The 25,348-nt window shown below is 35.3% G+C and overlaps 1 protein-coding gene across 1 annotated transcript in view; it reads left to right on the top strand.

Moving 5' to 3' along the window:
• LOC113068177 (ras-related protein Rab-26) overlaps window positions 1-24,204 on the top strand; it is a 65,868-nt gene extending 41,664 nt beyond the window's left edge. The window contains exons 5-9 of the mRNA XM_026240833.1: window positions 2,160-2,212; window positions 21,427-21,492; window positions 21,670-21,726; window positions 22,263-22,339; window positions 23,482-24,204. Coding sequence (XP_026096618.1) covers window positions 2,160-2,212; window positions 21,427-21,492; window positions 21,670-21,726; window positions 22,263-22,339; window positions 23,482-23,584 — 356 coding nt within the window. The 3' untranslated portion in view covers window positions 23,585-24,204. The remainder of the gene's footprint in view (window positions 1-2,159; window positions 2,213-21,426; window positions 21,493-21,669; window positions 21,727-22,262; window positions 22,340-23,481) is intronic.
• The last annotated feature ends 1,144 nt before the right edge of the window (window positions 24,205-25,348 follow it).

Raw genomic sequence — 25,348 nt, 5'->3', positions numbered from 1 at the left:
CACTGAATATGTGAGTTGTCTGTAACGAGTCAATGCTCTGCCTTATTTGCCTAATTTGATTATCAACCACCTTACAGCCAAACACAAAGGTAATATGAATGATGAAATGTCTTTCAGAGCTAAAGGTGCTGTTTGCTGTGAGTAGTTTTAGTTAAGTCTCTCTCTCTCTCTCTCTCTCTCTCTCTCTACCTCCATTTCTCCCTCATCTACTTTCTGGGTCAATAATAAATGATAGTATTTTAGGGCAGGGTTTTGAGAGCAAGATAATAATGGGCTTCAGTAATGGTTTTGACATGATAATTGTTAATTGCAGTCATTATTGAAGTGTCAGTCTAACTGGGCTCTGAAAAGGCACTTTGTGAAGAGACTTTGTTCCTCCAGTTAGGTTGTTTATTCAGGCCAATATGCATCTTTATGTCTTTTGTTTCATATTTTGCATATGCTATACTTACATATGGGAAATAACAGACAGCACATCTTATATGAAGACATGAATCGGCTGATATTTCCGCCTACAGGTGACAACACATTCAAGCTTCTAGTTTTTTGCTAAGATGACTTCAGAGAAGAGTTTGAGGTTAAATATGAAGCATGTGATGTGTGAATAAAACAAAGATTTTGGGTCATTTCAAATCAAGCCATAAATTTGTCAAATTATGAATGGATTACTCAATTATGTGTGTACAAATGTTCATGCTTTTAAAAGAAAATGTCAAAAAAATATTATAATTATTATTATTTTTTCAAATAATTGTATCTCTGCCAAATATGTATAATGACCGGTACGACCAGAAAACATCCAGTAGTTTTCTGTTATGTTCACAGCATTTATTTTAAACCTAAAACACCTCAAACTTCAATGCATAATTCACAACATGGTTAAATCAATGCATGAAATATTACCTTAATATTACTACAGTAAATTGTACAAAAATTATGTCATTGAGTTAGAACAACTTAATAATCTGAAGCTTAAAATAATTTCTTAGTTGATTGCTCAATAAAATGAATCTGTTTAATCTAATTTCAACATAATTGAGTTGTGGCCCTGGAATCAATGGATCAATTTAATTAATAACCAGCATAGCACAGCAAAAATGCAACCTATTTAGCATGCACATGTAGTAAACAAGTAAGATCATTGGCATTAGAGCAATTATTGCTCATATGATCAAATATAGCAACCAAAAAAAGGATAATAATGAATAAATATTGTATAACATTGTTTTCTCCGTATGCAGTCGTATGCAAAGCATGCTGTAAACTAGAAGTTATCAAGAACATTACATTAATACATTTAACATTGGCATTTTAAGTTGATCAACATTATTATGTCAACATTTATGCATTTGATGCTTTTATTCAACAGGGTTATTTTATCATCATTGAGAAACTTTTTATTAAAAATTTGAATTGGTGTGTATTTTTATATTTTCTGTTTTCATTTTAATCTTAGTTAATGTTTTAATGATCGTCAATGTGCACTTTTGTCTTTTTTATGTCTGGATAGTTTTCATTACTTTTATTTCAGTTTCAGTTTTAGTTATTTTATTGTATCATCAAACTAAATGAAAATGTTATATATATATATATATATATATATATATATATATATATATATATATATATTATGTTAAGTATATTTTATCTCAAGTATTTTTATTTTTTTTGTTTTTGAAGGTTTTGTATTGAATGCAAACTCTAGCTGTTAAGAGCTGATAAAACTATCTCCATTCAGACCTTCTCTTCTCCTTTCTGAATTACGGTGTGTGTGTGTGTGTGTGTGTGTGACAGAATGCACATCCAGACGTTGTTTGTTCCTCCGTCTGTGTTGCTTCCCTCGTACCGGAGATGCTAATTATCCTTTAATGTTTGCCCTTCATGGACTTCCATCGCCCCCTAACCCCAAATAAAGAACTGAATCCATAAATACACGGCAGGGTGAAGGCATCGCCGGCTGGAGTGCTTCAGATTGCTTGTAAAGCCAGAGGACTCATCCATTAACTTCATACTCCTTTCTCTTGTAGAAATAAAAGATTTTACAGAGTGCAAAAGGACTTTTTGTGTTTAGAAACAACTAAGATAATGTCGTCTGAGATGATATAGAGTTTTTTTTCCCGTCTTTCGTATATGTGATTAATGTCTTGTCTCTTTTTCAGCTCTTTTGCTGCTGTACGATGTGACAAATAAAGCGTCTTTTGACAACATACAGGTAAGACTCGTGTGCATTTAGGGGTTAATACCTCATTTGATATCGTAATATTATTTTAAGAGTTTCTCTGTAATAAGGCAGTCATGCATTCGTTTATCTTTAAAAGCAATATTTTCTGCATGTTTGTTGCATTTTATTGTCTTATATGGAATATAAGTCAATGTGTCTTCACCCAAAATCAGGCATAATTGAGTTTTTATTATCCATTTTCCATTTCCATTTTAACTTTAAAACTATTCATAAATATCCTGTAATTATTGGCATATTTTCTCTAATGATGCATAAGAAAAGCACAACTATATGTTGCTGGAGTGAAATATAATCATTGCAGCAGCTTCTGTACATTACTTTGAAACATCATTTTGAAATAAGAGAATCAGTACAGATTTGATCGATTTCATTTGATTCTAATTCACATTTGATTCGCATTCGTTTGTGTATTTTTGTTATAGTTTAAAATTGTCTTACAAATGTAAATCATTCTTTCTTGACTAATGCTGTTTATTATATAGGGCCATGTTTCAAATCAGTAACTCTCCTTTTTAATGGCATAAAAAGTTAATATTGCTTCATAAGAATTATTTGTTTAGTGAATCAGGCTTCACTGGTCACGTTGGATGTATTTGATTCGCTTATATATTTATCATAAGAGTCATTTGTTTGTGAATCAGATCTCACACTGTTTGGTTTTTGCATCGTTTCTTGAACACACTGTATTTCAAAAGTCCAGTGAAACTCTTGTCTTCATGATAAAGAGTTATTTTAAGCTTTAAAGTCAACATGGCACCCAGTTTACTTTTAATGCACATTCCTGGCCTTATTGTTGACCATGCATTTTGATCGTATTATGAGCAGTTTATCTATGCTGCATATTTCAATTTGAACGTTATTTTTAGGCAAAACATTTTCAATAATTTAGACTGCTTAAACTCAGACAGATATGAAAGAAAACATCAGACTTTAATCACACTTCCAACTACAGGTCTGTTGTGCATCTGTGTGTTTATTACATGTAGATCAAAACACACTGATTTGAGGAGAGGGAGAGTGAGGGGACAGATGATTTGGAGATGAGATGTGAGTTTAATGATGAGAGGTGTTGAGGCCATCAGTCCGGCAGGTTTACAGCTGCAGACTCAGTTATTAATACATCATGAAGTATTGCACCATTTATAAACATTAGCCGTGGAGCAGGGGGACAGATCTCACCCTGGGCTTTTAAAGATCTGTGAACATGTAAACACACAACCCACTTACACACACACACACACACATCCCACTTTCACATGTGCTGTTCCTCAGACCAAAGGTTGCAGCTGACTCCTACATACATTTGCATCTCAAGAAGCTTTTGTCTGGACTCAAAACCATAAGGGACTTTATGAGTGAGTGTGTGTGTGTGTGTGTGTGTGTGTGTAACTTAGCACCTGTTCATTTGCACAGAAGCATTCAAGCCTCGACTCTGCAGCTCGGGGTAATTAGCGTAAATTCATGCTAATAACTGAGACGGACCAGGGAACAAAGGCTTGAGACACAGAAAGCCAAAGCCTTCACAGCAAACAGGAAAATACAGCAGTATTTTTGTCTGGTTTTGACGTCAAATACCATTAATTTTTTTTATATGTATATATATATATATATATATATATATATATTCTATTGATAATAATATATGCATAAACCTGATTAAATGCATGTATGTAGAACTGTTCAAAATTTACAGGTTGCTAAGATTTTTATATTTTAGAAGTCTCTCCTGTTCATCAAGGCTGCATTTATTTGATCAAAAATACAGTAAACATTTTGAAATATTAATACAATTTCAAAATATCTGTTTTCTGTGTGAATCTGTGTTAAAGTGTAATGTATTTCTGTGATGCTCCGCTGTATTTTCAGCATCATTCCTCCAGTCTTCAGTGTCACATGATCTTCAGAAATCAGAATAATATGATGATTTACTGCTCAAGAAACATTTATCATCAGTGTTGAACACAGTTTTGCTGCTCAATATTTTAGTGAAAATGTGATGCATTTTATTTCTCAGGATTCACAGATGAATAGAAAGTTCAAAAGAACAGCATTTATTAAAAATAGAAATCTTATATGTAACATTAGAAATGTACTTACTTTTGACCAGTTTAATGCATTCTTCGTGAATAAAAACATTAATTCCTAATAAAAAATATTTAATTTTATTTAATTTGTCATGTATTATATACATTGTGTGTGTGTGTATATCTTGCAGACCCTGTTAACCTTCATAATTTCACTGGTGTATTTACCATCCTGCAGCCATAATTCATAAGTCACATTCAGTTTTCTCTTTATTGTGAAGATATGTGGTGCTCTGAATAAACATCAGCTTCTGTCTCGCTGTGTGTAAGTGCTGCGCTATTGCTGGCTTCATCATTTCATTACTCTTACAGATAATTGACACATGCAGTGCTAAATAAGATTAGATTGTATTAAGGGAGGAGAAGTGGATTTCACATGCTTGCATCAGCATCTTAGGAAGTTCTTTAATGAATCAGCCAGGCTACATCTCCTTCTGTGGCTTGTTGGGGTGTCAGTAAAGTTTGGATGTTTTATCCACTTTCACTAATTTACACATAATTGTTTTGCTGTTCGCTGAGATAATGAACACTGTTGTGGTTTTGTAGGTCATGCATTAAATGTTTTAAACCACCAAGAGATGTTCAAAATCAAAAGATAAATCAATTAAGGATTTAGAAAGGAGGTGATTTGCATGCATAGATTAATTATGAAAATATGAGTTGTTGTTTTTTAGGTAATCTTGAACTAGTCTTGCGTAAAGCATTATTGTACATTCATTCAGAATGATTTTTATTTATTTTAATGTCAATTTGAAATTAAACACTGTTATGATGATTTTAACTGTTTGGTAATGAAGTTTCCTAAATACTGCCACACAAGCCTTCAGTGAAAGCAAAGAATGGTGTAGGATATACTATTTACTATTTAAAAACTAATTTCAGAACGACTGAAATATTGATTTCTTGTAAAATTAACTCCAGTAATCTTTGTTTTAAAATTATTTCACAAAATGAAGTCAATGTGACGCACAATATGTCCTTTCCTTTCTGAATCAGTTTTGAGCAAATTCGTTGAATTAATTCGGTGTCTCACTCTTAAAAATATACATTTAGCTCTTTCCAGAATGAATCTGCTGTTGAACGAATTGATTTAGTGAATAATTCAATGACTGAATCATAAATGCAATCAGTTGATTTGTTCATGATGGAATCAGTGATTCAATGACTCACTCATAACGGCAGTCATTCAGTTCTTACTAGAATGAATCTGTGTTACTGAACAAATCGATTGAGTGAATCAGTGACAGATCTGTTGAATGAATGATTCAGTGACTCACTCATAACGGCAGTCATTTAGTTCTTTCCAGAATGAATCTGTGTTACTGAACAAATCGATTGAGTGAATCAGTGACAGATCTGTTGAATGAATGATTCAGTGACTCACTCATAACAGCAGTCATTTAGTTCTTTCCAGAATGAATCTGTGTTATTGAACGAATCAATCGAGTGAATGATTCCAGACCTGACTCGTAATGACATTCTCTTGATTAATTACTAAATGAATGATCACTTTGAACAAATCTGTTGAATGATTCAGTGGCTCACATACATAAACATCATAATAGTCACTGAAATGTACTGATGTTTATAGAAATGTTTATTGGCTGTATCACCTAGCCTAGAATTAAAGTTGCATACACCTAAAACGGTCATTTAAATATTAATTTAACTCACTAAAAACATGGTTTGGCTTGAGCAGGTGTCAGTGTTTATGCAACAGGACTGCTGTTACTGAACAGGGCACAATGGTTGTTGTTGTTGTGTTGAGTAGTACATAGATCTGTATTTAAAGGGTTAGTTCGCCCAAAAATGAAAATTATGTCATTAATAACTCACCCTTATGCTGTTCCAAACATGTAAGGCCTCCTTTTATCTTCGGAACACAGTTTAAGATATTTTAGATTTAGTCCGAGAGCTCTCAGTCCCTCCATTGAAGCTGTGTGTACGGTATACTGTCCATGTCCAGAAAGGTAAGAAAAACATCATCAAAGTAGTCCATGTGACATCAGAGGGTCAGTTAGAATTTTTTGAAGCAACGAAAATACATTTTGGTCCAAAAATAGCAAAAACGACGACTTTATTCAGCATTGTCTTCTCTTCCGTGTCTGTTGTGAGAGAGAGTTCAAATCAAAGCAGCTGGATTTCTGGTTTGCGAACGAATCATTCAGTTCACCAAATCGAACTGAATCGTTTTAAATGGTTCGCATCTCTAATACGCATTAATCCACAAATGACTTAAGATGTTAACTTTTTTAATGTGGCTGACACTCCCTCTGAGTTCAAACAAACCAATATCCCGGAGTAATGCATGCACTCAAACAGTACACTGACTGAATGTAGTGTATCGTCTATCTGAAGTGTTATAAGGCTCCTGGTGAAGCCTTGAAGCAGGTGCTCTGTAAGATTGCATGCTGCAGACACATAACACTCGATTGGTATTTATCACTCCCTCCAACTCTTCCTCATCTGGCTCCCTCACTCTTGGCTCTGGATCTTGTATTGTGAATGTCTCTCTTGTTTGTGTCACAGAGTGTCAGCGGCTGTGAAATATTGCCCAAGTGACTGGTGGTTCATGAGACTGCAGACAGGGCCGGCGCGTGCCTATAGGCGAACTAGGCAGCCACCTAATTAGTAGTTATGTCTTCTTTATTCGTTATATTTTCTGAATTATGTGCATTGTTAGATATCATCATCAAACACTGACTTACCTGTCGAGAAGAAAACAGGCCACTTCAGCGTCTCTTTTGAAATCTTTATCCAGCATTAGCTCTTTCCACCTAGAAAAAGCTTCCCCGACATTAACTCTTGTTTTCTGTAATCTACGGTCACATTTCCTTTTACGTTCTATTTTTGACTGTTTTGGCGACTATGTTTTCTTCTCCTGTGGCGTGGCATATGTATGGTCCATAATAAGAATGCAATCCAGACTTGCCGGTGCAGTTTCAAGCGCCTCTCACTGCTCTGCACCTGCGTTTCTGGCTCTGACCGAAAACGCGTTGTGGAAACGCGTTGGCTTAGTACTTTTTGTCCCTCTCTGCTATTATAGTTTTGCAAGATGGCGGAACTACATGGAAGCCTCCGTCGACCTACCCGTCCCATGTATATAAAGATAATAAATTCTTCATTTATGAGGATTAGTTTAAACATTGGCATAGGTATTTGCACACCATTGAGGGCATATTTATGAATAAAAATATTGATTTTATATAATAAAATACCTAAAAAGTTACTTATTGTCCCTTTAAGGATCCCTAATTGTGAATGTGAGGTGGGGGCGGCACGAACGTGCTCTGCCTAGAGCGGCATTTGAGCTTGCGCCGGCCCTGACTGCAGACATAAACTGAAGAAGCACGAGAACAGTGTCGACTGCGTAACGTACAAACTCAGAGGCACCTCTGGCTGAATTCACTGTGCTGTTATGATTGACTGCAGAGCTGATTTATTAATCAAACAAGAGTATACTGGAGTTTTTCAAGTTTGACAACATTGATGTATTCCAATATAAATGCATAGACTCTAAACTCGGACTCAAGCCATTGCATATAATGAGTTTTCAGCATCATTACTCCAGTCTCCAGTCTATCACTTCATAATTGATTTCTTTAAATTAAGTTATAATTCTTTATTAGAATTTAATTCTAATTCATAATTTGTTTTTTATTACACTTTTATTAAAATTATGTATGTATTCATTAGTTTATTTAATTATTTAACAATTTTACTCAAATTCATAATTTATTTGTAGGTTTATTTTAAATCCATACTTTTTTAGTACACTTTATTTTTTTTTTAATAAATTCAATTTCAGTATTTATTAATTTCAATTTTATTCAAAATATATTTATTTATTTCAGTTTAATTTATATTTATTTACAATATATTTATTTTGATTTCATTTAAATTAATTATTAATTAATTTAAATAATTAGTTAATTTATTTGATACATTTGAATTTATGTGGCATTTGGTAAAAAAAGAAACCTATTTATAATTATTATTATTATTATTATTATTATTATGAATGTAAATATTTCTTGAACTTTGGTGTATTTCCTCATTGCAGTTGTCACAATTGTATAAGATTGCTGAGTAGCACAGGATTCATGACACTCTTTTACCATGGTAACACACAGCTTTACATGGCTTATTGATTATTATCTTTTTTTATGATCACCCTGTAACAGTCTGGTTGTTTGTTCTCCACTTCACATCTGATTATTCCTCTGCTTTAATGGAGCATTTTCTGAACACTTTATCTGTTGAAACAGCAGCTCAACTATTAGTCTGTTTTAGCACTTTACATTTAATGGCATTTCCTCTCATCCTCCTCTCACTTCACACAATGTTATTTGGTTTCTTGCTGCACTCTAATCTTCCTCTCATATCACAAGCAGTTTTTCTTCTTCAGGTTTGTTTTCTCTGTCTCTCTCTCTCACACACACACACACACACGCACACACACACACTCAGGTCTTGTAGTGTGTGCCGATGTTCCTCCTGCTAGTGATCTGAGCTGAGTATGTGCCGATGTTCCTCCTGCTAGTGATCTGAGCTGAGTAATAGCCGGTCTGACTCTATCTTCTCTCTGTAACTCCACCAGAGGCGACTGCGCTCTACATGTCACTCAGTCCCTGATTGGTTTTTGCCCTCGCTGTCGTATGATTGAAATATTCAGCTCTGTGAAAGTTTCCCGCTGCCTCTGTTTCTGCGGTGACTGTGACCCGGTTATCATCAGTGTGTTTGTGTGTGATTAATAGTGTGGGTGTAATCTAAGCCGCTGTTGTTCTGATCAATCTTCTCCTGAACTGTAGCGAGGCTCAACCTGAATGCACAATCACTGACAATGTCTTTAATTAAAGCATGATTGTTCTGTGGAACCATTTTATATATATATATTATTTATTATATATTATATTTGCATAGTTGCTAGTCTATAGAAACAATATGGTTAGGGCACAGAATGACACTCGACGCTCATGTTGTGGGCTCTTGTGTATGTTGAGGCTGTATCTGAGGACACACATTTTCTGCTGTCTTGAACTGTCAGTGACCGGTGACTTTATGTTCTCCTAAAGAGACCTCGAAGAATGATTTTGCTGTCTGCACAGACACCCACAGCAATGCATCAGTGCTTTTCTGTGGCTCAAGCCACCTAACTGACCAGCTGCACCCTCCATCACGGCAGGAAGATGTTCACTTCTGCCTCACGGGTTTCATGTAATTGCACAAACTTAACTTTGAACGCTGGCCATTCATCAGTGTGCAGTTATTAGTTTAGATTTCAATATTTGTGCATGTGTAAAATCTGCACATACTTGGGTCAGATGAGCTGTTACAGTCTAGATTTGTGTTCGATTAGAATTGCATTTGTTGAAGCAAACAGCAGTGCTTGCAAAGCAAATTAATGTGATAATGGTTTGATGTGCTAGTCTCAAATGTTCTCACTTTTCTAGCATTTTGAAAGAAAACGTTAAATGCTTTTACTGCATGGAAACATTTTTTCTCAGTAGAGGAAAAAACACACTATAACTGAGCAGAATAATGTGAACTAAAACAGACCTTTAGTGTTAGAAGTTGAGAACAAACCCCAAAAACCGCAAAGTCTGAGAGACACAAAAATAATACTTCCTTGCGAACGCTGTAAAAACAAGTTCAGAGGTTGTTTAGATGACAAATGGATCTGGTTAAAAGCATTACCACCAGAAGAAGCCTTTTTTCAGGAAACAATGGCTCTTTAGATGAGATGATTCATGAGATGGTTAATGAAGAACAGTCTGCTCAGACACTCGAATGATGGTATATGGCACATACACTCTTAAAAATAAAGATTCTTTAGTGTGGCTCCATCAAGACGAAGAAGTGCTCAAAGGAATAGTTCACCCAGAAATAAAAATTAGTTGGAAATATCCTCACCCTCAGCACATATGAGATGAGTTTGTGTCTTCATCAGGTTTGTAGAAATGTAGCACTGCATCAGTGTATCATCAATGGATGCTCTGCAGTGAATGGGTGCCGTCAGAATGAGAGTCTGATAAAAACATCACAATAATCCACAGCACTCCAGTCCATCAGTGAACATCTGGAGAAGACAAAACCTGAAACAAATCCAGCATTAAGATGATTTTAACTTAAAATATGAGTCCATAATCCATAATAGCACTTCCTCCAGTACATTAAAAAACCATTGAAATATGTAAAGATGCATTATGTCCATTATTTGCGACCATTACTGAGTCTGACAGTCCCTTTGAAAACACACTTACACTCCCGCACACGCTCAAGCCAAAGATCACATGCTAAATCTTTTAATTTCCTCCATGGAGGCATTTTCATTGAGCTGAAATGAAAGATGACACACAATTCCCACCGATTTCAAACATTATTTTAGCGTGTTTTGTCCTGAATCTCTTTGACGGACAGCTGTGTTCCCTACAATGACTGCAGACGTCTGTGAAGGGCAGGTTTCAGTCAATGTGCTCTGAAGCGAAAGAAAAATGCTTCTAACGCTTCACCTGAGAGATTTGAGGATGATTCTTCCTGAGCTTTTGCTGCACTCATTGTGCAAACATTCAAGTTCGTTTTCAGTGATAAAATCAAGAAGGGTATACTGGGAAATCCTGTTTCTGGTGTGTATGCCTTTAAAACTCATTTAATCTTTCCAGCTTTGGGATTTTTTTTTCCTTCACATACCGGGCTATTGCATATGAAAACCCTGAGGGTGTGCTATACGATATAAAGCATGCAGAGACTGATGAAAATGTCGTTTTTGTAATACTTTAACCCATGTTAACCCATTTCACGCAAAGGTCCCATTTCTTTGTCAATGATTTGAGCTCTTTCGCAAGTTCATGCTCATGCATAACAATCAGATCAGTGTAACCTGAAATACCTGAAAGCAGTTCAGACCGAGCTAACGTTGGCGTCTTGGTTAGTCAGTTCAGATTTGAGACTCTAAAACATGATTGATGGAGAATCAAGTAAAGCTGAGCTGCTTCAGTCCAGTAAGAGTTCATCTGGAGATATTACTGACCTTATTCTGACCTTTACTTGATCACAATCAGGAGAGATCTGACACCAGAAGCTGGACGCTTGTACAGTTACACTAAAAGAGCTTTGACTTACACCATCAATCACAGACAGAAGACATGGAGGAGATTGTGTGCGATAGGTTTAACAGCAAACTTTGATCATTTAGAGACCTTATGTCTGAAACTAAGACCAGCATTAAGCAAATAAGTCCAATCACAGTGATGCTGAAGAGCACGTCTGTTTCTTGCTCACTGGGGAACACAGCTAGATTTGCCTCTGTTTGATCCGTTGGATCTAGTTCTTATGGCCCACTTGTTCCTGACTGCAACATAAAGGGCAGTCCTACATACACATGTAGTTAAAATACAAATATATATATTTTTAAAAAGCCTTGAGGATAAAAATCAACAAATATCACGTGAACCAGAATTGAAGCTACTCTAGAGAGAGCAAAGAAAGAAACAAAGACGCCTTCTTTAATATTCTACACCTCCAATTAAACTATTTATTTTTAAAGCTAAGTATGTACAAGTGTTTATGTATTTTTTGTTTGTTATTGTTATGTAATCTGCCAACTGGATGCTAACAAGCTAAACTTTGACCGTTTCTGTATGGAGCCAAAAGAGTCTCAATAAAGATAAATGCACACACTACATTCACATATGCACACACAGGATTCATACATGCACACACATGATTCATAAATACACACACAGGATACACAAATGCGCACAAAATTTACAAATGCACACACAAAATTTAAAAAGCACAGAAGATTCACAAATGCATACAAAATTCAGAAATGCACACAAAATTCAGAAATACACACACAATTCAGAAATGCAAACAACATTTACAAATGCACTCAAGATTCACAAATGCACAGGACAAGATTCAGAAATGTATTTCTGTTGAACACACACATATATCTTGATTTACAAAACTGATTGCGGTCTGTGAACTTCACTGCATTTGTGTGTGAATTTTGAGACTCCTCTGACTTGGCTCTACACACAAATGCTTTTTTTTAAACAGGGAATTATCAGCAACCAATCAGATATCTCCCTTCTTTTAGCCAATCACAAGAACGCACTCCACGTGGGGGATTGTTTACTTATAAGCCAATCACATGAACTCATTTACACAGCGCGATATGCCTGTGGTGCAGCATATTATAGCCTACTTATTTATGCAATTGTATGAAAATACAGACGATTAGATTACAATTCAGTTTTTTTTTTTTTTTTTTTTACAAAATATAAATTTAAAAATGTCTCAATACATATAGCCCAGTGACTGCAGAAAAAAAGTGAACCATGGATTCATAAATTTGCAATAGGCAATTATTTCATTTTATTGAAATATTTTAATGAAAGTAAAAAAAAAATTGACACCTTTTTGAATATTTAAATATATCTAAATATTCTTTTGGATGCAATATAGAAGTCACATTAATTACAATATTCGGTCCCTACATGAAGAGAGAGTCAGTGGTCCGCTGCGAGAGGAAAGTGACTCTCCGGCTCCGCAAAGTGGGTCTCCAGCTGCGTGAGGAAAGTGAGTCATTCGCTTAGGAAAGTGAGTTGATTGCTTTGTGAGGAAAGTGAATCGTTCGCTCAACTTCGCTGCGTGAGGAAAGTGAATCGTTCGCTGAGGAAAGTGAGTCGTTCGCTGAGGAAAGTGAGTTGATCACTGCGTGAGGAAAGTGAATCGTTCGCTCAACTTCGCTGCGTGAGGAAAGTGAGTCGTTCGCTGAGGAAAGTGAGTCGTTCGCTGCGTGACTCGTGAGGAAAGTGAATCGTGCGATGAGGAAAGTGAGTCGTTCGCTGAGGAAAGTGAGTTGATCACTGCGTGAGGAAAGTGAATCGTTCGCTCAACTTCGCTGCGTGAGGAAAGTGAATCGTTCGCTGAGGAAAGTGAGTCGTTCGCTGCGTGACTTGTGAGGAAAGTGAATCGTTCGGTGAGGAAAGTGAGTCATTCGCTGCGAGAGGAAAGTGACTTTCCGGCTGCGGAAAGTGAGTCTCCGGCTGCGGAAAGTGAGTCTCCTGCTGCGCAAAGTGGGTCGCCGGCTGTGCAAAATGAGTCGCCAGCTGCGTAAGGTAAGTGAGTCGTTCGCTGAGGAAAGTGAGTCATTCGCTGCTTGAGGAAAGTGAATCATTCGCTGAGGAAAGTGAGTCGTTCGCTGATTGGCTTATAAGTAAACAATCCCCCACGTGGGGTGCATTCTTGTGATTGGCTGAAACAAGGGAGATATCTGATTGGTTGCAGATCATTCCCTGTTTAAAAAAATGCATTTGTGTGTCAGCCAAGTCAGGGGAGTCTCAAAATTCACACACAAATGCAGTGAAGTTCACAGACCGCAATCAGTTTTGTAAATCCAGATATATGTGTTTGTGCATCAGAAATACATTTCTGAATCTTGTCCTGTGCATTTGTGAATCTTGAGTGCATTTGTAAATGTTGTTTGCATTTCTGAATTGTGTGTGTATTTCTGAATTTTGTGTGCATTTCTGAATTTTGTATGCATTTGTGAATCTTCTGTGCTTTTTAAATTTTGTGTGTGCATTTGTGAATTTTGTGCGCATTTGTGTATCCTGTGTGTGTATTTATGAATCATGTGTGTGCATGTATGAATCCTATGTGTGCATATGTGAATGTAGTGTGTGCATTTATCATTATTGACACTCTTTTGGCTCCATATTTCTGTGTTTGTAACAGTACAGAACAGCAGATGATGTTCATATTGATTCAACACTTTTGAAATGATATACAGGTACACTAAGTTTTCTCCAGTTTCATTCCTGTGAGCAGTCTCAGCATTTCTCAGCAGTACAAACGTGAAGAAGTGCAGTCTCTAGCACACTTTCTGACACCTTCTGAAGTGTTTGGTCAACTGAAGAACACACATCCTGTGACTGACACACAGCAGAGCTCAAATAATCAAATATTTATAAAACCATGCTCTCACACTGAAATGCACAAGTGTTCTGACATCCTGTGAGTCTTACACATTTTACACTAAGATTACAGTAAATGTTTATAAAAATACTGGCCATTGTACTGTTAATGTGGAGGATTTTTTGCATTGATTTTTCACATGTGGTTTGAATTATGCATTATTATTATTATTATGTATTATTATTACATAAAAAAAGAAAAAATGAAGCATATGCACAATTCAACCAACAACATGCATTTACAAAAAAGGGTGAGTTTGCATTCTGACTATAAATGTCCCAACAAAGGATATCCGCTTATGAAGCTATTTAGTCAAGTCAAGTTTCAGTCTACTAATAGTCTGAGCATTTTAGTCTTATTTCAGTCAGAATTATCCATGACTATTTTCAACTAGTTTTAGTCAATGAAAATTGTATTTTAGTCTCTTTTTAGTAATGCATTTCTATTTATAACGCAACTAAACGAGAAAAAAATGACTTTATAACATTTCATTTTATCTCACTTTGGTCAACGAAAATGAAGAGACATTTTAGTTTTTATTTTGTAAACCACATTTAGTCTTGTTTAAATTCGTCAGCAATATTGAATTATACATTTAATTATAGTAATCGTCACATGACCAGCATTTACATTGCATCTCATCTCTGTTTAATCACGTGATAAACGTTTGTTGATGACAATATTTAGTCAATATTTTTATTGACGAAAGCAACACTACACATGAGAATGGCTTATCCTGAAGATGTTTATGCATCTGTGAATTCACACATTTAATTCAGTATGTTATTTGCCATTTAATTCTATTTCTTTGTAATAGTGTTTTTTTTTTTTTTTTTTTAGCGCTGGATCTTTCCAGGTAACTTCAGTGTAGAACTGGGAAATTTAGCCAAAAATATTATCACAATATTTATTTCCATATCATGTATCCATATTTATCAAAATATACATTTACCATTAATTAATGTTTGTTAGAACTTGGGAATGAATGTAATCAAAACTCTTCACAATTCTACTCCACAGTCTATTAATGTAAGAGTCAATTAAATCCATTTTATTTTCTTCTGAATTCTGTGTTCTCCATTTACTTATTTTATTTCTGGATTCTGTGATTTTTATTTAGTTTTATTTAATACAAATGTATAATAAAAAACAAATGTCTAATGAAATAACATAGTAAAACTTGAATATTTAAACAAATGTAATTAAATGGAAAATAATAATTAATTTATAACAAATAAAATAAATATATATTTTTGGTCAAATAAGATTGAAAGAACTGTGTAAATTATAAATGGAAAAATATATTTGTTAAATAATATTCCTTAAGAATTATTAATTTGAGAATTATATTTTACAGTATTATATTTCTGTCATAATTTCTTCAAGTTAAACCAAACGTATATTTTGATGGGTTTTATCATATTTTGATGCTGTAAAGCTGCTGAAGTGACTCTCAGGGCAGCTCTGGAGATGAAGTTTATGTGTTTTCATGTAGAGAGTGAGCATCACGTGTGTTTGAGTTTGTGTATCATTCTTTCACACAGAGACACACGTTATACCGTCCAGCTGTAGCTCAGCAGCTGAAGGATGATCTGTGGGATGTTTATCTTGTCTCTCTGCCTCGGGCTCGATCGCTGACAGCGGTTTATAATGATTATAGTAGTGTTTATGACACACAACAACTATTTCTGCTGGTTGACAGATTGAACAACTACCTGTGATATTTCTCTCTGATCTCCTGACGCTTACGGACTGAAATAAACGCTTGTCGTAGAAAGTGTATCAATGTGATATTGACTGTTTTTTTGTTTTTTTTTGCACTTTCTTGTTTTATTTGTCATTCAGAAAAACTTGATAAAACTATTTGGTTACATACAGTACAAAAGTGGTTTTTGATTTTGAATGAATTATCTATAATAGCTTTTTTCACCTGCAGTGCATTTTTATGTGCACTGCATATTTATGTATTCTGCAATTTATCCATAAATGTATTGTGCTATAGTTATATTACTGTATAAATTAGGTAAAGTTCATTGTAGCCATGCCCAGTGTTTAAGACGTTTTGAAGTGTTGTTTAGAATTAGAATTAGAATGCTTTATACACTGAACAAAATTATAAACGCAACATTTTTGTTTTTGCCCACATTTTACATGAACTGAACTCAAAGATCTAAGACTTTTCCTATGTACACAAAAGGCCAATTTCTCTCAAATATTGTTCACAAATCTGTCTAAATCTGTGTTAGTGAGCACTTCTCCTTTTCCGAGATAATCCATCCACCTCACAGGTGTGGCATATCAAGATTTTTGTGTTCCTCTGTTATTTCACAGGTGTCCCTTAGGCTTGCCACAATAAAAGGCCACTCTGAAATGTGCATTTTTATAACACAGCACAATAAGATGTCGCACAGATGTCACAAGTTTGAGGGAGCATGCATAAATGTCCACCAGAGCTGTTGCCCATGAATTGAATACATTTCTCTACCATAAGCCATCTCCAAAGGCGTTTCAGAGAATTTGTGTGCTCTATCTTAAGTTCTTCACCTTAGCCTGCTAATACCAAACTCTGCTTCTTCGCTTTTGCTTCGTAGACTGAGTCTGGAAGAGCATAATTATAATAAGCCAATCACATAACGTTTGGTTATGACGTGTGTTATTCGCTGGCTCAGCCGCCTCGATCTAAATTCATCTCACATACACACATTTTGAATCCTTTCTTCTCTTCAGAGGTTTAAATTAGTTTTATCGCTCTGAATTCTCCTGGCTCGCTCATGTCCAGGTTGTAATGGAGAAGTCTCATTTTCTTCAGAGGATGAAACTAACTTTAGCAATCAGTTCAGTTCTCTTAGACGTCGTGTAATCATCCGTGTGATTGTGGCTGAACAACGCTGCTGATTACAGTAGCACCGAGGCTTTGACAGAGCCATTAAACACAATAACCATTAGACCCACAGCAGCGCTGCTTCATTTCACTGTTTTTCCTCATTCTGTCTCACCCAAAGGTTATACCAGAACAATATATCAGTTTCCAGCACATATATTGGTATTATATTATATTATCTGAAAAGAGGGAACAGGATTGTGTGGGTGTGAGAGGGCAAAGCTACAAATGAGTTTGATGGGATTGAGGGAGGATTTTTTTGTCCTCGTTACCCTCCTAAACGGAGGATGTGAGCGCTGTGAAGTAGAATTGTGTCATTTTGGAGAGTAGAAGCTTTTTTGAAAGTTGTAGCATCTGAGTTTTTTCTTGCTTTGAAATTCATGAGCTATCTATCTATCTATCTATCTATCTATCTATCTATCTATCTATCTATTTTTTTTCTCAACAGTTTGACATTTTTGTGAGTGTAAAAAGAACATAATGAAATATACATGCCTCCATTCAAACTTTTAGGGTTAGTATTTATTTAGATATTTTTTAAGAAATCAATATTCTTATTCATCAAGGACAAATGTCAAGATGCATTGAATGTTTCAAGTGCCAGTAAAGTTACCAAATATTTCTATTTCCAAAAAAATAAGTAAAAAATGCTGTTCTTTTGAAACGTTCTTTTCATCTGACAATCCTAAGTAAGTATTTTATTATATGATAGTGGACACCCGACTTAATAAATGATATTGACGAAATTAATTTAACCCTGTCGTGTCGACAAATGGAAAAGTCAGCTATTTATTATCACATCAATTATTATTTTATAGTGCCAACAGCAGAGGCAAACATAAAATACTTAAAATCATTGTTACAAAATATATTCAGTAATTTTATTGATTTTAATTGTATTATTCTCAGTTCCTACATAAATATGTAATAACAAAGTTTTCATGTACAAAGTGAAGCATGGATCTTTAGGCAAATGCTGTGGTGAACGCAAACACACGATGTCAATGTGTCACTCCTAAAACAGAGAGACGATTGTGACTCCGCCTTCAGTTATGACAAATGTTTTTACCCCCATCAGGTTAATCTTACGGCAGCCAAACTTTACAATGAGAACCTTCATTTCTCACTTTTACAGAATTTACAGAATAATCTTGATAAATACTACTATAAATGAGATGTGCATGACCCATATCTCTGAAGGAAGAAAGATAGATAGCTGAATCACCAAGTTTTCTTCAATAGCTGATAACATTAGTTACTGTTACTAGGTCAGACTAACTCTCCTACTATCAAACATGGAGAAGCGATCAGATTGAGTGAATTAAAGGATTAGTTCACCCAAAAATTTTAATATGCTGAACATATCCATACATATATATAATCCAGTCCATCAGTAAACATCTTGAGAAAACAAAAGCTGAAACAAATCCATCCAAAGGTCTTTAATCCATAATAACACTTCCTCCAGTGAAAAAGTGTTCTGGAAACAGATCTGCACAGATCAAGCAGCGTTTAAACCGATCTAAACAAATATGTGTCTGGATTTTGATGTGAGAGACAACAGCAGAACACTTTTTCACTGGAGGAAGTGTTATTATGGATTATAGACTCTATGTGTTTGAGTTAAAATCATCTTAATGCTGGATTTATTTCAGGTTTTGTCTTCTCCAGATGTTCACTGATGGACTGGAGTGCTGTGGATTATTGTGATGTTTTTATCAGCTGTTTGGACTCTTATTTTGACGGCACCCATTCACTGCAGAGCATCCATTGATGAGACACTGATGCAATGCTACATTTCTACAAACCTTATGAAGAAACAAACTCATCCTGATCTCAGATGGCATCTTGGATGACCTAAGGCTGAACTATTAATTTAACTCTAGAAATATAAAAAAAAAAAAAAAAAAAAAAAAAACATCTGGATTAATCATGCATTTATTGACTACTAAATAATTATACAGAGTTGACAAAAAGATCACACACCTTTATTTAATCCAACCAAAAAAATAAAATAAAATAAAAAATTTAAACTCTCAACAGAAAAGAGATTGGACTTACATTCTGTTTGTATTCTGAGCAAAAGACACACATTTGTCTCACACTGCTCCCAGATTTATATATATCCCGTTTGTGGACTTTAGTTTGGCTTTCAACACCATCATCCCAACAACCCTTCAGACCAAACTGACCCAGCTCTCTGTTCCTAGCTCTATCTGTCAGTGGATCACCAGCTTTCTGACAGATAGGCAATATTTAGTGAGACTGGGGAAATTCACATCAAACAGCTGCTCCACCAACACTGGTGCCCCTCAGGGCTCTGTTCTCTCCCCACTGCTCTTCTCCCTGTACACCAACGACTGAACCTCTAAAGACCCCTCTGTCAAGCTCCTAAAGTTTGCAGACGACACTACAGTCATCGGCCTCATCCAGGACAGAGACGTGTCTGCTTGCTTACAGACAAGAGGTTGAGCAGCTGGCTGTCTGGTGCAGTCTCAACAACCTGGAGCTGAACACGCTCAGAACACAGAATCAGAATCAGAAAGAGCTTTATTGCCAAGTATCCTATTCTGCTATCTTCTGGACAGGATTCATCTCCGTGAAACCAATTTCATTACAAATTAATTCTTACAATTCATGTTCAAGTAATATTTGTAAATTTTGAGTGTAAAATACGTAAGATATTATTTGCTTTACTATATTTGCTAGAAAGAGTAGACACGTATTGAGTATTTTTCTTTAAATCAAAGATACATTTACTTGAGGATCAAAATAAAGATGTATAACATCTTGTTTTCTGACAAATATATAAAAATGAAGTGACTTAAAACGATAAGTAATGTCTGCCTTTGTGGCCAAAAACAAGTCAAACATACTTACTCATATAATTTCTTTGCATTGCACATTAAATATATATGTACAAACCTGGTTGTGGTTGCGCTTTGAATATGAGTGAGTTTTTTTTGTAATGTGTGACGTGATATTCAGATAGGGGTGTGTTATTGGTCAGAGGGCTCTTGAAATGTGCCCTTTTATTCAGAAGAACACAAATCAAGCATTTAATACAGCCTTCTTGCCTTTTGAAAGAAAATCAAGCATATCAGTGGACCAGTGTTGATTGTGATTAAAATAAAAATAAAAAGCCTGGAAGCAGAAAATGAAACAAACATAGGAGAGGGATCAAATGTTGTTCCTTCTCTTTCGTTCTCCTGTTCTGGGCCCAAGGGAAAATAAACATGATATAGTACAAGGCTTTAATGACAGTATGCTAAATAGCACTGTTATGCATTTTAAATGCAAATGAAGGGTGAGTGAGTTTCAGAGGCGTGGAGAGAGCGACCCATTTTCAGAGTCTGTGATGATGAGTCAGGGTACGAGATCGTGGGAGTGCGTCGCATTTAGAGATGCACATGCAAAAGTGTTGAGATCGGGGAGGAACAGAAGCGATTACACACAGACAGATTCTACAACACTCTTCTTTGTCTTCTGCATGCATTGCGGCAAATGCACGTGATTGGAAAGCCCATGCTGTGATGAATCCCGGCCTGCAAACACTTGTTGCAGAGCTGTAGTTGTGGTGAGAGAGATGTGCATGTCTTTGCCTTTATTTATTTGGTACGGAGCTGTGAAATAAGCCTGATGAACAGTCAGCTGGTCATTATTGCATACATGACCAAACATCCTCTTTTGTTGGTCTCGACACACTCTGGACTCTTTAGTCCCTAAAGTTCTGTACATATTAGTACCTTTTGCACAGATACCACTGCAGTGACAGCTGCTATACCTTTTTTTCTGACATCTTTCTGATGCTCGTGTGTGTGTGTGTGTGTGTGTGTGTGTGAGAGAGAGAGAGAGAGAGAGAGAGAGATGATTGAGACTCCGGAAATGAGTGACCCTTACTGTTTGACTCAGTGTGTCATTGAGTTTTATCACTGCTATGATTCCCTGCTCTCAATATTAACAGGCGGCTTTCATTAACCTATGGTCAGGCTTTATGTGTCCGTTGGGCGTTTTTCATCACCCTCTCTGTATCTCTCTTTCAGTATCTCTTCTCTTCTCTCTAATCCTGGTCTTACTTATTAGCTCTTTTTCTAGTGTGACTGCAAGTTCACTGTAGCAAACACTCCTGCCCTCTCATACCGTGTTGGAAAATATTTGCATGTGCATGAGAGATTGTGGTTATTACCTGTAAATTTACAGTACAATTGCTGTGACTTGTTCTCTTTCCGCAGGCCTGGCTCACAGAGATTCATGAGTTCGCTCAGCAGAACGTCGTGATCATGCTTCTGGGTAACAAGGTGAGTGCGGAAGCTTATAGATACCTCACTTCCTAGAGGTCTGAAACCTTATGACTACATGCATGGATCTTATCAATTCATGCATAATTTATATTAAACACATTGATTGGAAATCAACGGCAATGAACAATGCATTATTTATTGATTGATTGATTGATCGATTGATTGATTTTTCAGGCTGATGCTACACATGAAAGGGTTGTGAAGAGAGAGGAGGGTGAAAAACTGGCCAAGGTTTGTGTATATATATATATATATATAGTACTTGTAAGTGCAAAATCTTTTTAAAAAGGGGAAAATGGAGATAAATGCAAATCGCTCATCTTATTTAGCCTCTGTTTTTGTCTTTTAGAGGATGCACAATTATTCATAGTGTGACAGAAACACACTTATGCAGTTATTTTGGTCATCTAAGCATGTTTTTAAATACAAATAATGTCTTTATGTGTAAAACCTTGAAACATGTTTGAATGCATCTTTAAATAGTAAAACATCAAACCGGCATCATTTCATGCATTAACTGAAACTGTAATTACAGATACACAGCAGGGTAAATAAATGCATTATTCAGCCTCTTTTATTGTCTTTGAGAGGTTGCCCTGTTTAAATTATTCATGCATCTGACACAAACTCATGCATGTGTATTAGTCTTAGAGGGACCCCTCAGATGAATGCTGAAGCACTGATCCCACTGTACATTAATGCATGTATTGTTTAAAATCTGCATTTTACAAGGAAGGAAGAAGAGCATTTATTCTTTCTCTCTAAAGGAGTTTGGCGTTCCCTTCATGGAGACCAGTGCTAAATCAGGCCTGAATGTGGAGTTGGCCTTCACTGCAGTGGCCAAGTAAGTCACTCATTTTCAGACAGAATCTGTGCATTTTCCCACACTGAGAATCTGTAGAGCGCTGATTCACTGAATAAATGTGAGCCACTTTTGCACACAGTATCAAATTTCTAGATGCATCATATCCATTATTCTTCTAATGTAACCAATTTACACCAGCTAAAATGCATTCACTTTTATGCATTTAGAAGGTATATTTTATCTGAAGCATCTTACAATATGCATTGTTTAATGATAATTTGTGTCTGTATTTTGTAAAGAAAACACACATTTTCAGTTCCTCTCTAAATAATCATTGCCTAACCCTAACCCTAAATGGCATCTTATTTACAAATGTAATACTATTCTCCTGGTACAGTTAGTGTGGGTTAGTTTACATACAAATTGTCATCTGTTACTCATTCCGAAGTGCATGACAAAAATTGTAGTTAGAAATGTAATGCATTACATACATAAAGAAACTGTAGTCTGATTACGAGTGTTTTAAAATGTAATATAATCTAATTGCAAGCACTTATCTGATTACATGCTCCATATCACATGCAATCAGTTTATAGCACTGGGTGCAATTAATGTTGCACTCTGCAGTGATTTATTTAAGATTTTGTTGCAGTTTAACCAGCTTATTAAACTGCATTTTATTTAAAAACGTGCATTCCTGTAACTGTTAAACATGCATGATCGAATGCATGGACTGATAAAAAATGTACAACATGAATCTAGTTAAAGTCGCTTTGGATGAAAGCATCTGCAAAATGCATGAATATAAATCCTGCACAAGCCTTACAACTGACCCGTAAATTGGGGTATTGCACACTGCAAATTGCATATTAATGTAAAAATTAATTCATAATGCATCAAATAATATTGAACTAACTCGAGGTGTTTTTATTTTAAAATGTGCAAAACATAAAAAAAAAAATATCTGAAAATATTTTAAAATAATAACAATGATATATTAGTTAAAATAGTGATTCCTGTGTAAATAAGTGTTCAGTGTTAATTTTGGGGGGTGTTTGTGCAGTTAACAGATTTGCATAATTCCTTCGATAATTAGCACAGACAGCATGTGCATCTAAACACAGTAATCAGCAGGCGCAGGAGTTCAGAGAGGATCTGATGTGTCTCTCTCCGTCTCTCAGGGAGCTGAAGCACAGGGAGATGAAGGAGCCGAACGAGCCCAAGTTTCAGCTGCAGGAGTACGTTAACAAGGAGATGAAGGGAGTCGGCTGCTGTCGCTCATAAACCCTCTCTCTCGCTCTGTCTGTCTGTGTGTTTTTCCACTTTCATCCTCTTCTATCACATAAATTGGTTGCCTGTCAGATATTCTGCGGCTCTGGAGACTTGTGTTCTATCTTTGGACCTCACAGCTCACAAACAATAGCCAATGACACAAAGCAAACACGGCGTGAAGAGCAGCCGTCATCAGAATGCAATTGGCACATCCTTAAATATTTGCACCCCACATAAACACAGACCCACCTCTCGGAGCAGCTGCGAATTTACGTTCAACTCATGACCATGAACTTTGCTTTTATTGCATGAAAAAATCAGTCAGTAGTTAGATTTAGAAGCACAAACTGATCCCAAACATGCAAATTTAAACTAAAGAATTAGTAGAAAAATTGTCAGATTAAAAAGCTGCAATTACCTTTTTGAGTCGGAAACATTAAATGTTTATTTCAATTAAATTTATCAAAGGAACTCGCTTTTTTTACACTTACTTGCATGTCATATTCTCTCCAGTTTTGTCTTTGTTATTTATCAATGTCTTTTCATAAAATATGAACTCATATTAAAGATGTATGTATTGTATATATGAAAAATATCATATGGTACTTACAGTAGTCTGCATAAAATAGAATTGATGTTTTAAGTTTAATGTCCTGTACACTGAATATATAGAAAGCTTTGATTAGAAGTAGTGTCTTTAATTGATGTTCTGAATTAAACATGATGTAATGTCAGATTCTGTGCGTACTGTGCATCGTTTAATATATCGTGCTGTACAAATATTTTTCAGTACTATGACTTTTGCACTTTTGTTCTTGTTGTTGCTGATATTTTTATATCATTTGAAACTAAAGGAGGAACCGTTTATGGACTGAAATGAATGTTTTGTTGGTCAGGAAATTTCTACTGATGTGCCATCTTTAACTGCTTACAGATTTTTGACGACAAATCAACTCATGTATATAAGTTGAATTTATTTTAAGAAATTAGATGAAGTTGTAATATCAGAGAAATGACTAGCAATGATATACAGAACTTTTTTCTATCTGGTAGGTCAATGCAAAGAATTGATCTCAGTGTTTTTTGTTTGTTTTTGTTTTTCTCAAGGTTTTTATGTAATGTGTATTGTATTCCCAACAATAAAATCTGACAGTGAAGTGAATTCTGCATGGGTTTCTCAGTAATATTATACAACAGTGACCTCTCATGGACACAACATCACATTGCTGCTCCTTCCTTATAAAACAAAATCACTTTCAGCATCAAATATTAAATATTATAAACCAGGAGCACATTGCATCTTGTAAAGCATTGTTTAGAGTTTAGCTGATTAGGTTTTAGTCAAAAGCGGTAACACTTTATTATAACTTTTATTTATAAATCATTAACAAAATATTATATAATGCTTAACAAATCATTAGTTAATATATTTTCACATATGTAGAAATATGAGATTGTGTTCTTGTTAGTGTTTACTAATGAACTTCCTAAACATGACCTGATGATTAACTTATGATTATTTAATGTAAATTGAAATACTTGCACATAACTTTCAGTTCATAAATTCTTAATTTGTTAATTTTTGTCTGTTGTGTAGACCTTTATTTGCATGTTAACATATAATCTACTAATTATTTGGTCATGTTTTTTTTTTTTTTTTACAGAACCTAATCATTTGTAAATGTTTATAAATGTTTACTAATAATTTAGTGTCTTTATAAGCATTGGACGTTAGCTACTGTAACAAGGTTTGTGTAAAGAAAGGCTGATTAAGTT

The sequence above is a fragment of the Carassius auratus genome, linkage group LG37M (genome assembly GCF_003368295.1).
Source record: "Carassius auratus strain Wakin linkage group LG37M, ASM336829v1, whole genome shotgun sequence".
Classification (NCBI taxonomy): Eukaryota; Metazoa; Chordata; class Actinopteri; order Cypriniformes; family Cyprinidae; genus Carassius; species Carassius auratus.
Note: the sequence above shows the minus strand (reverse complement) of the source record. Positions and strands in the feature narration are given on the sequence as shown.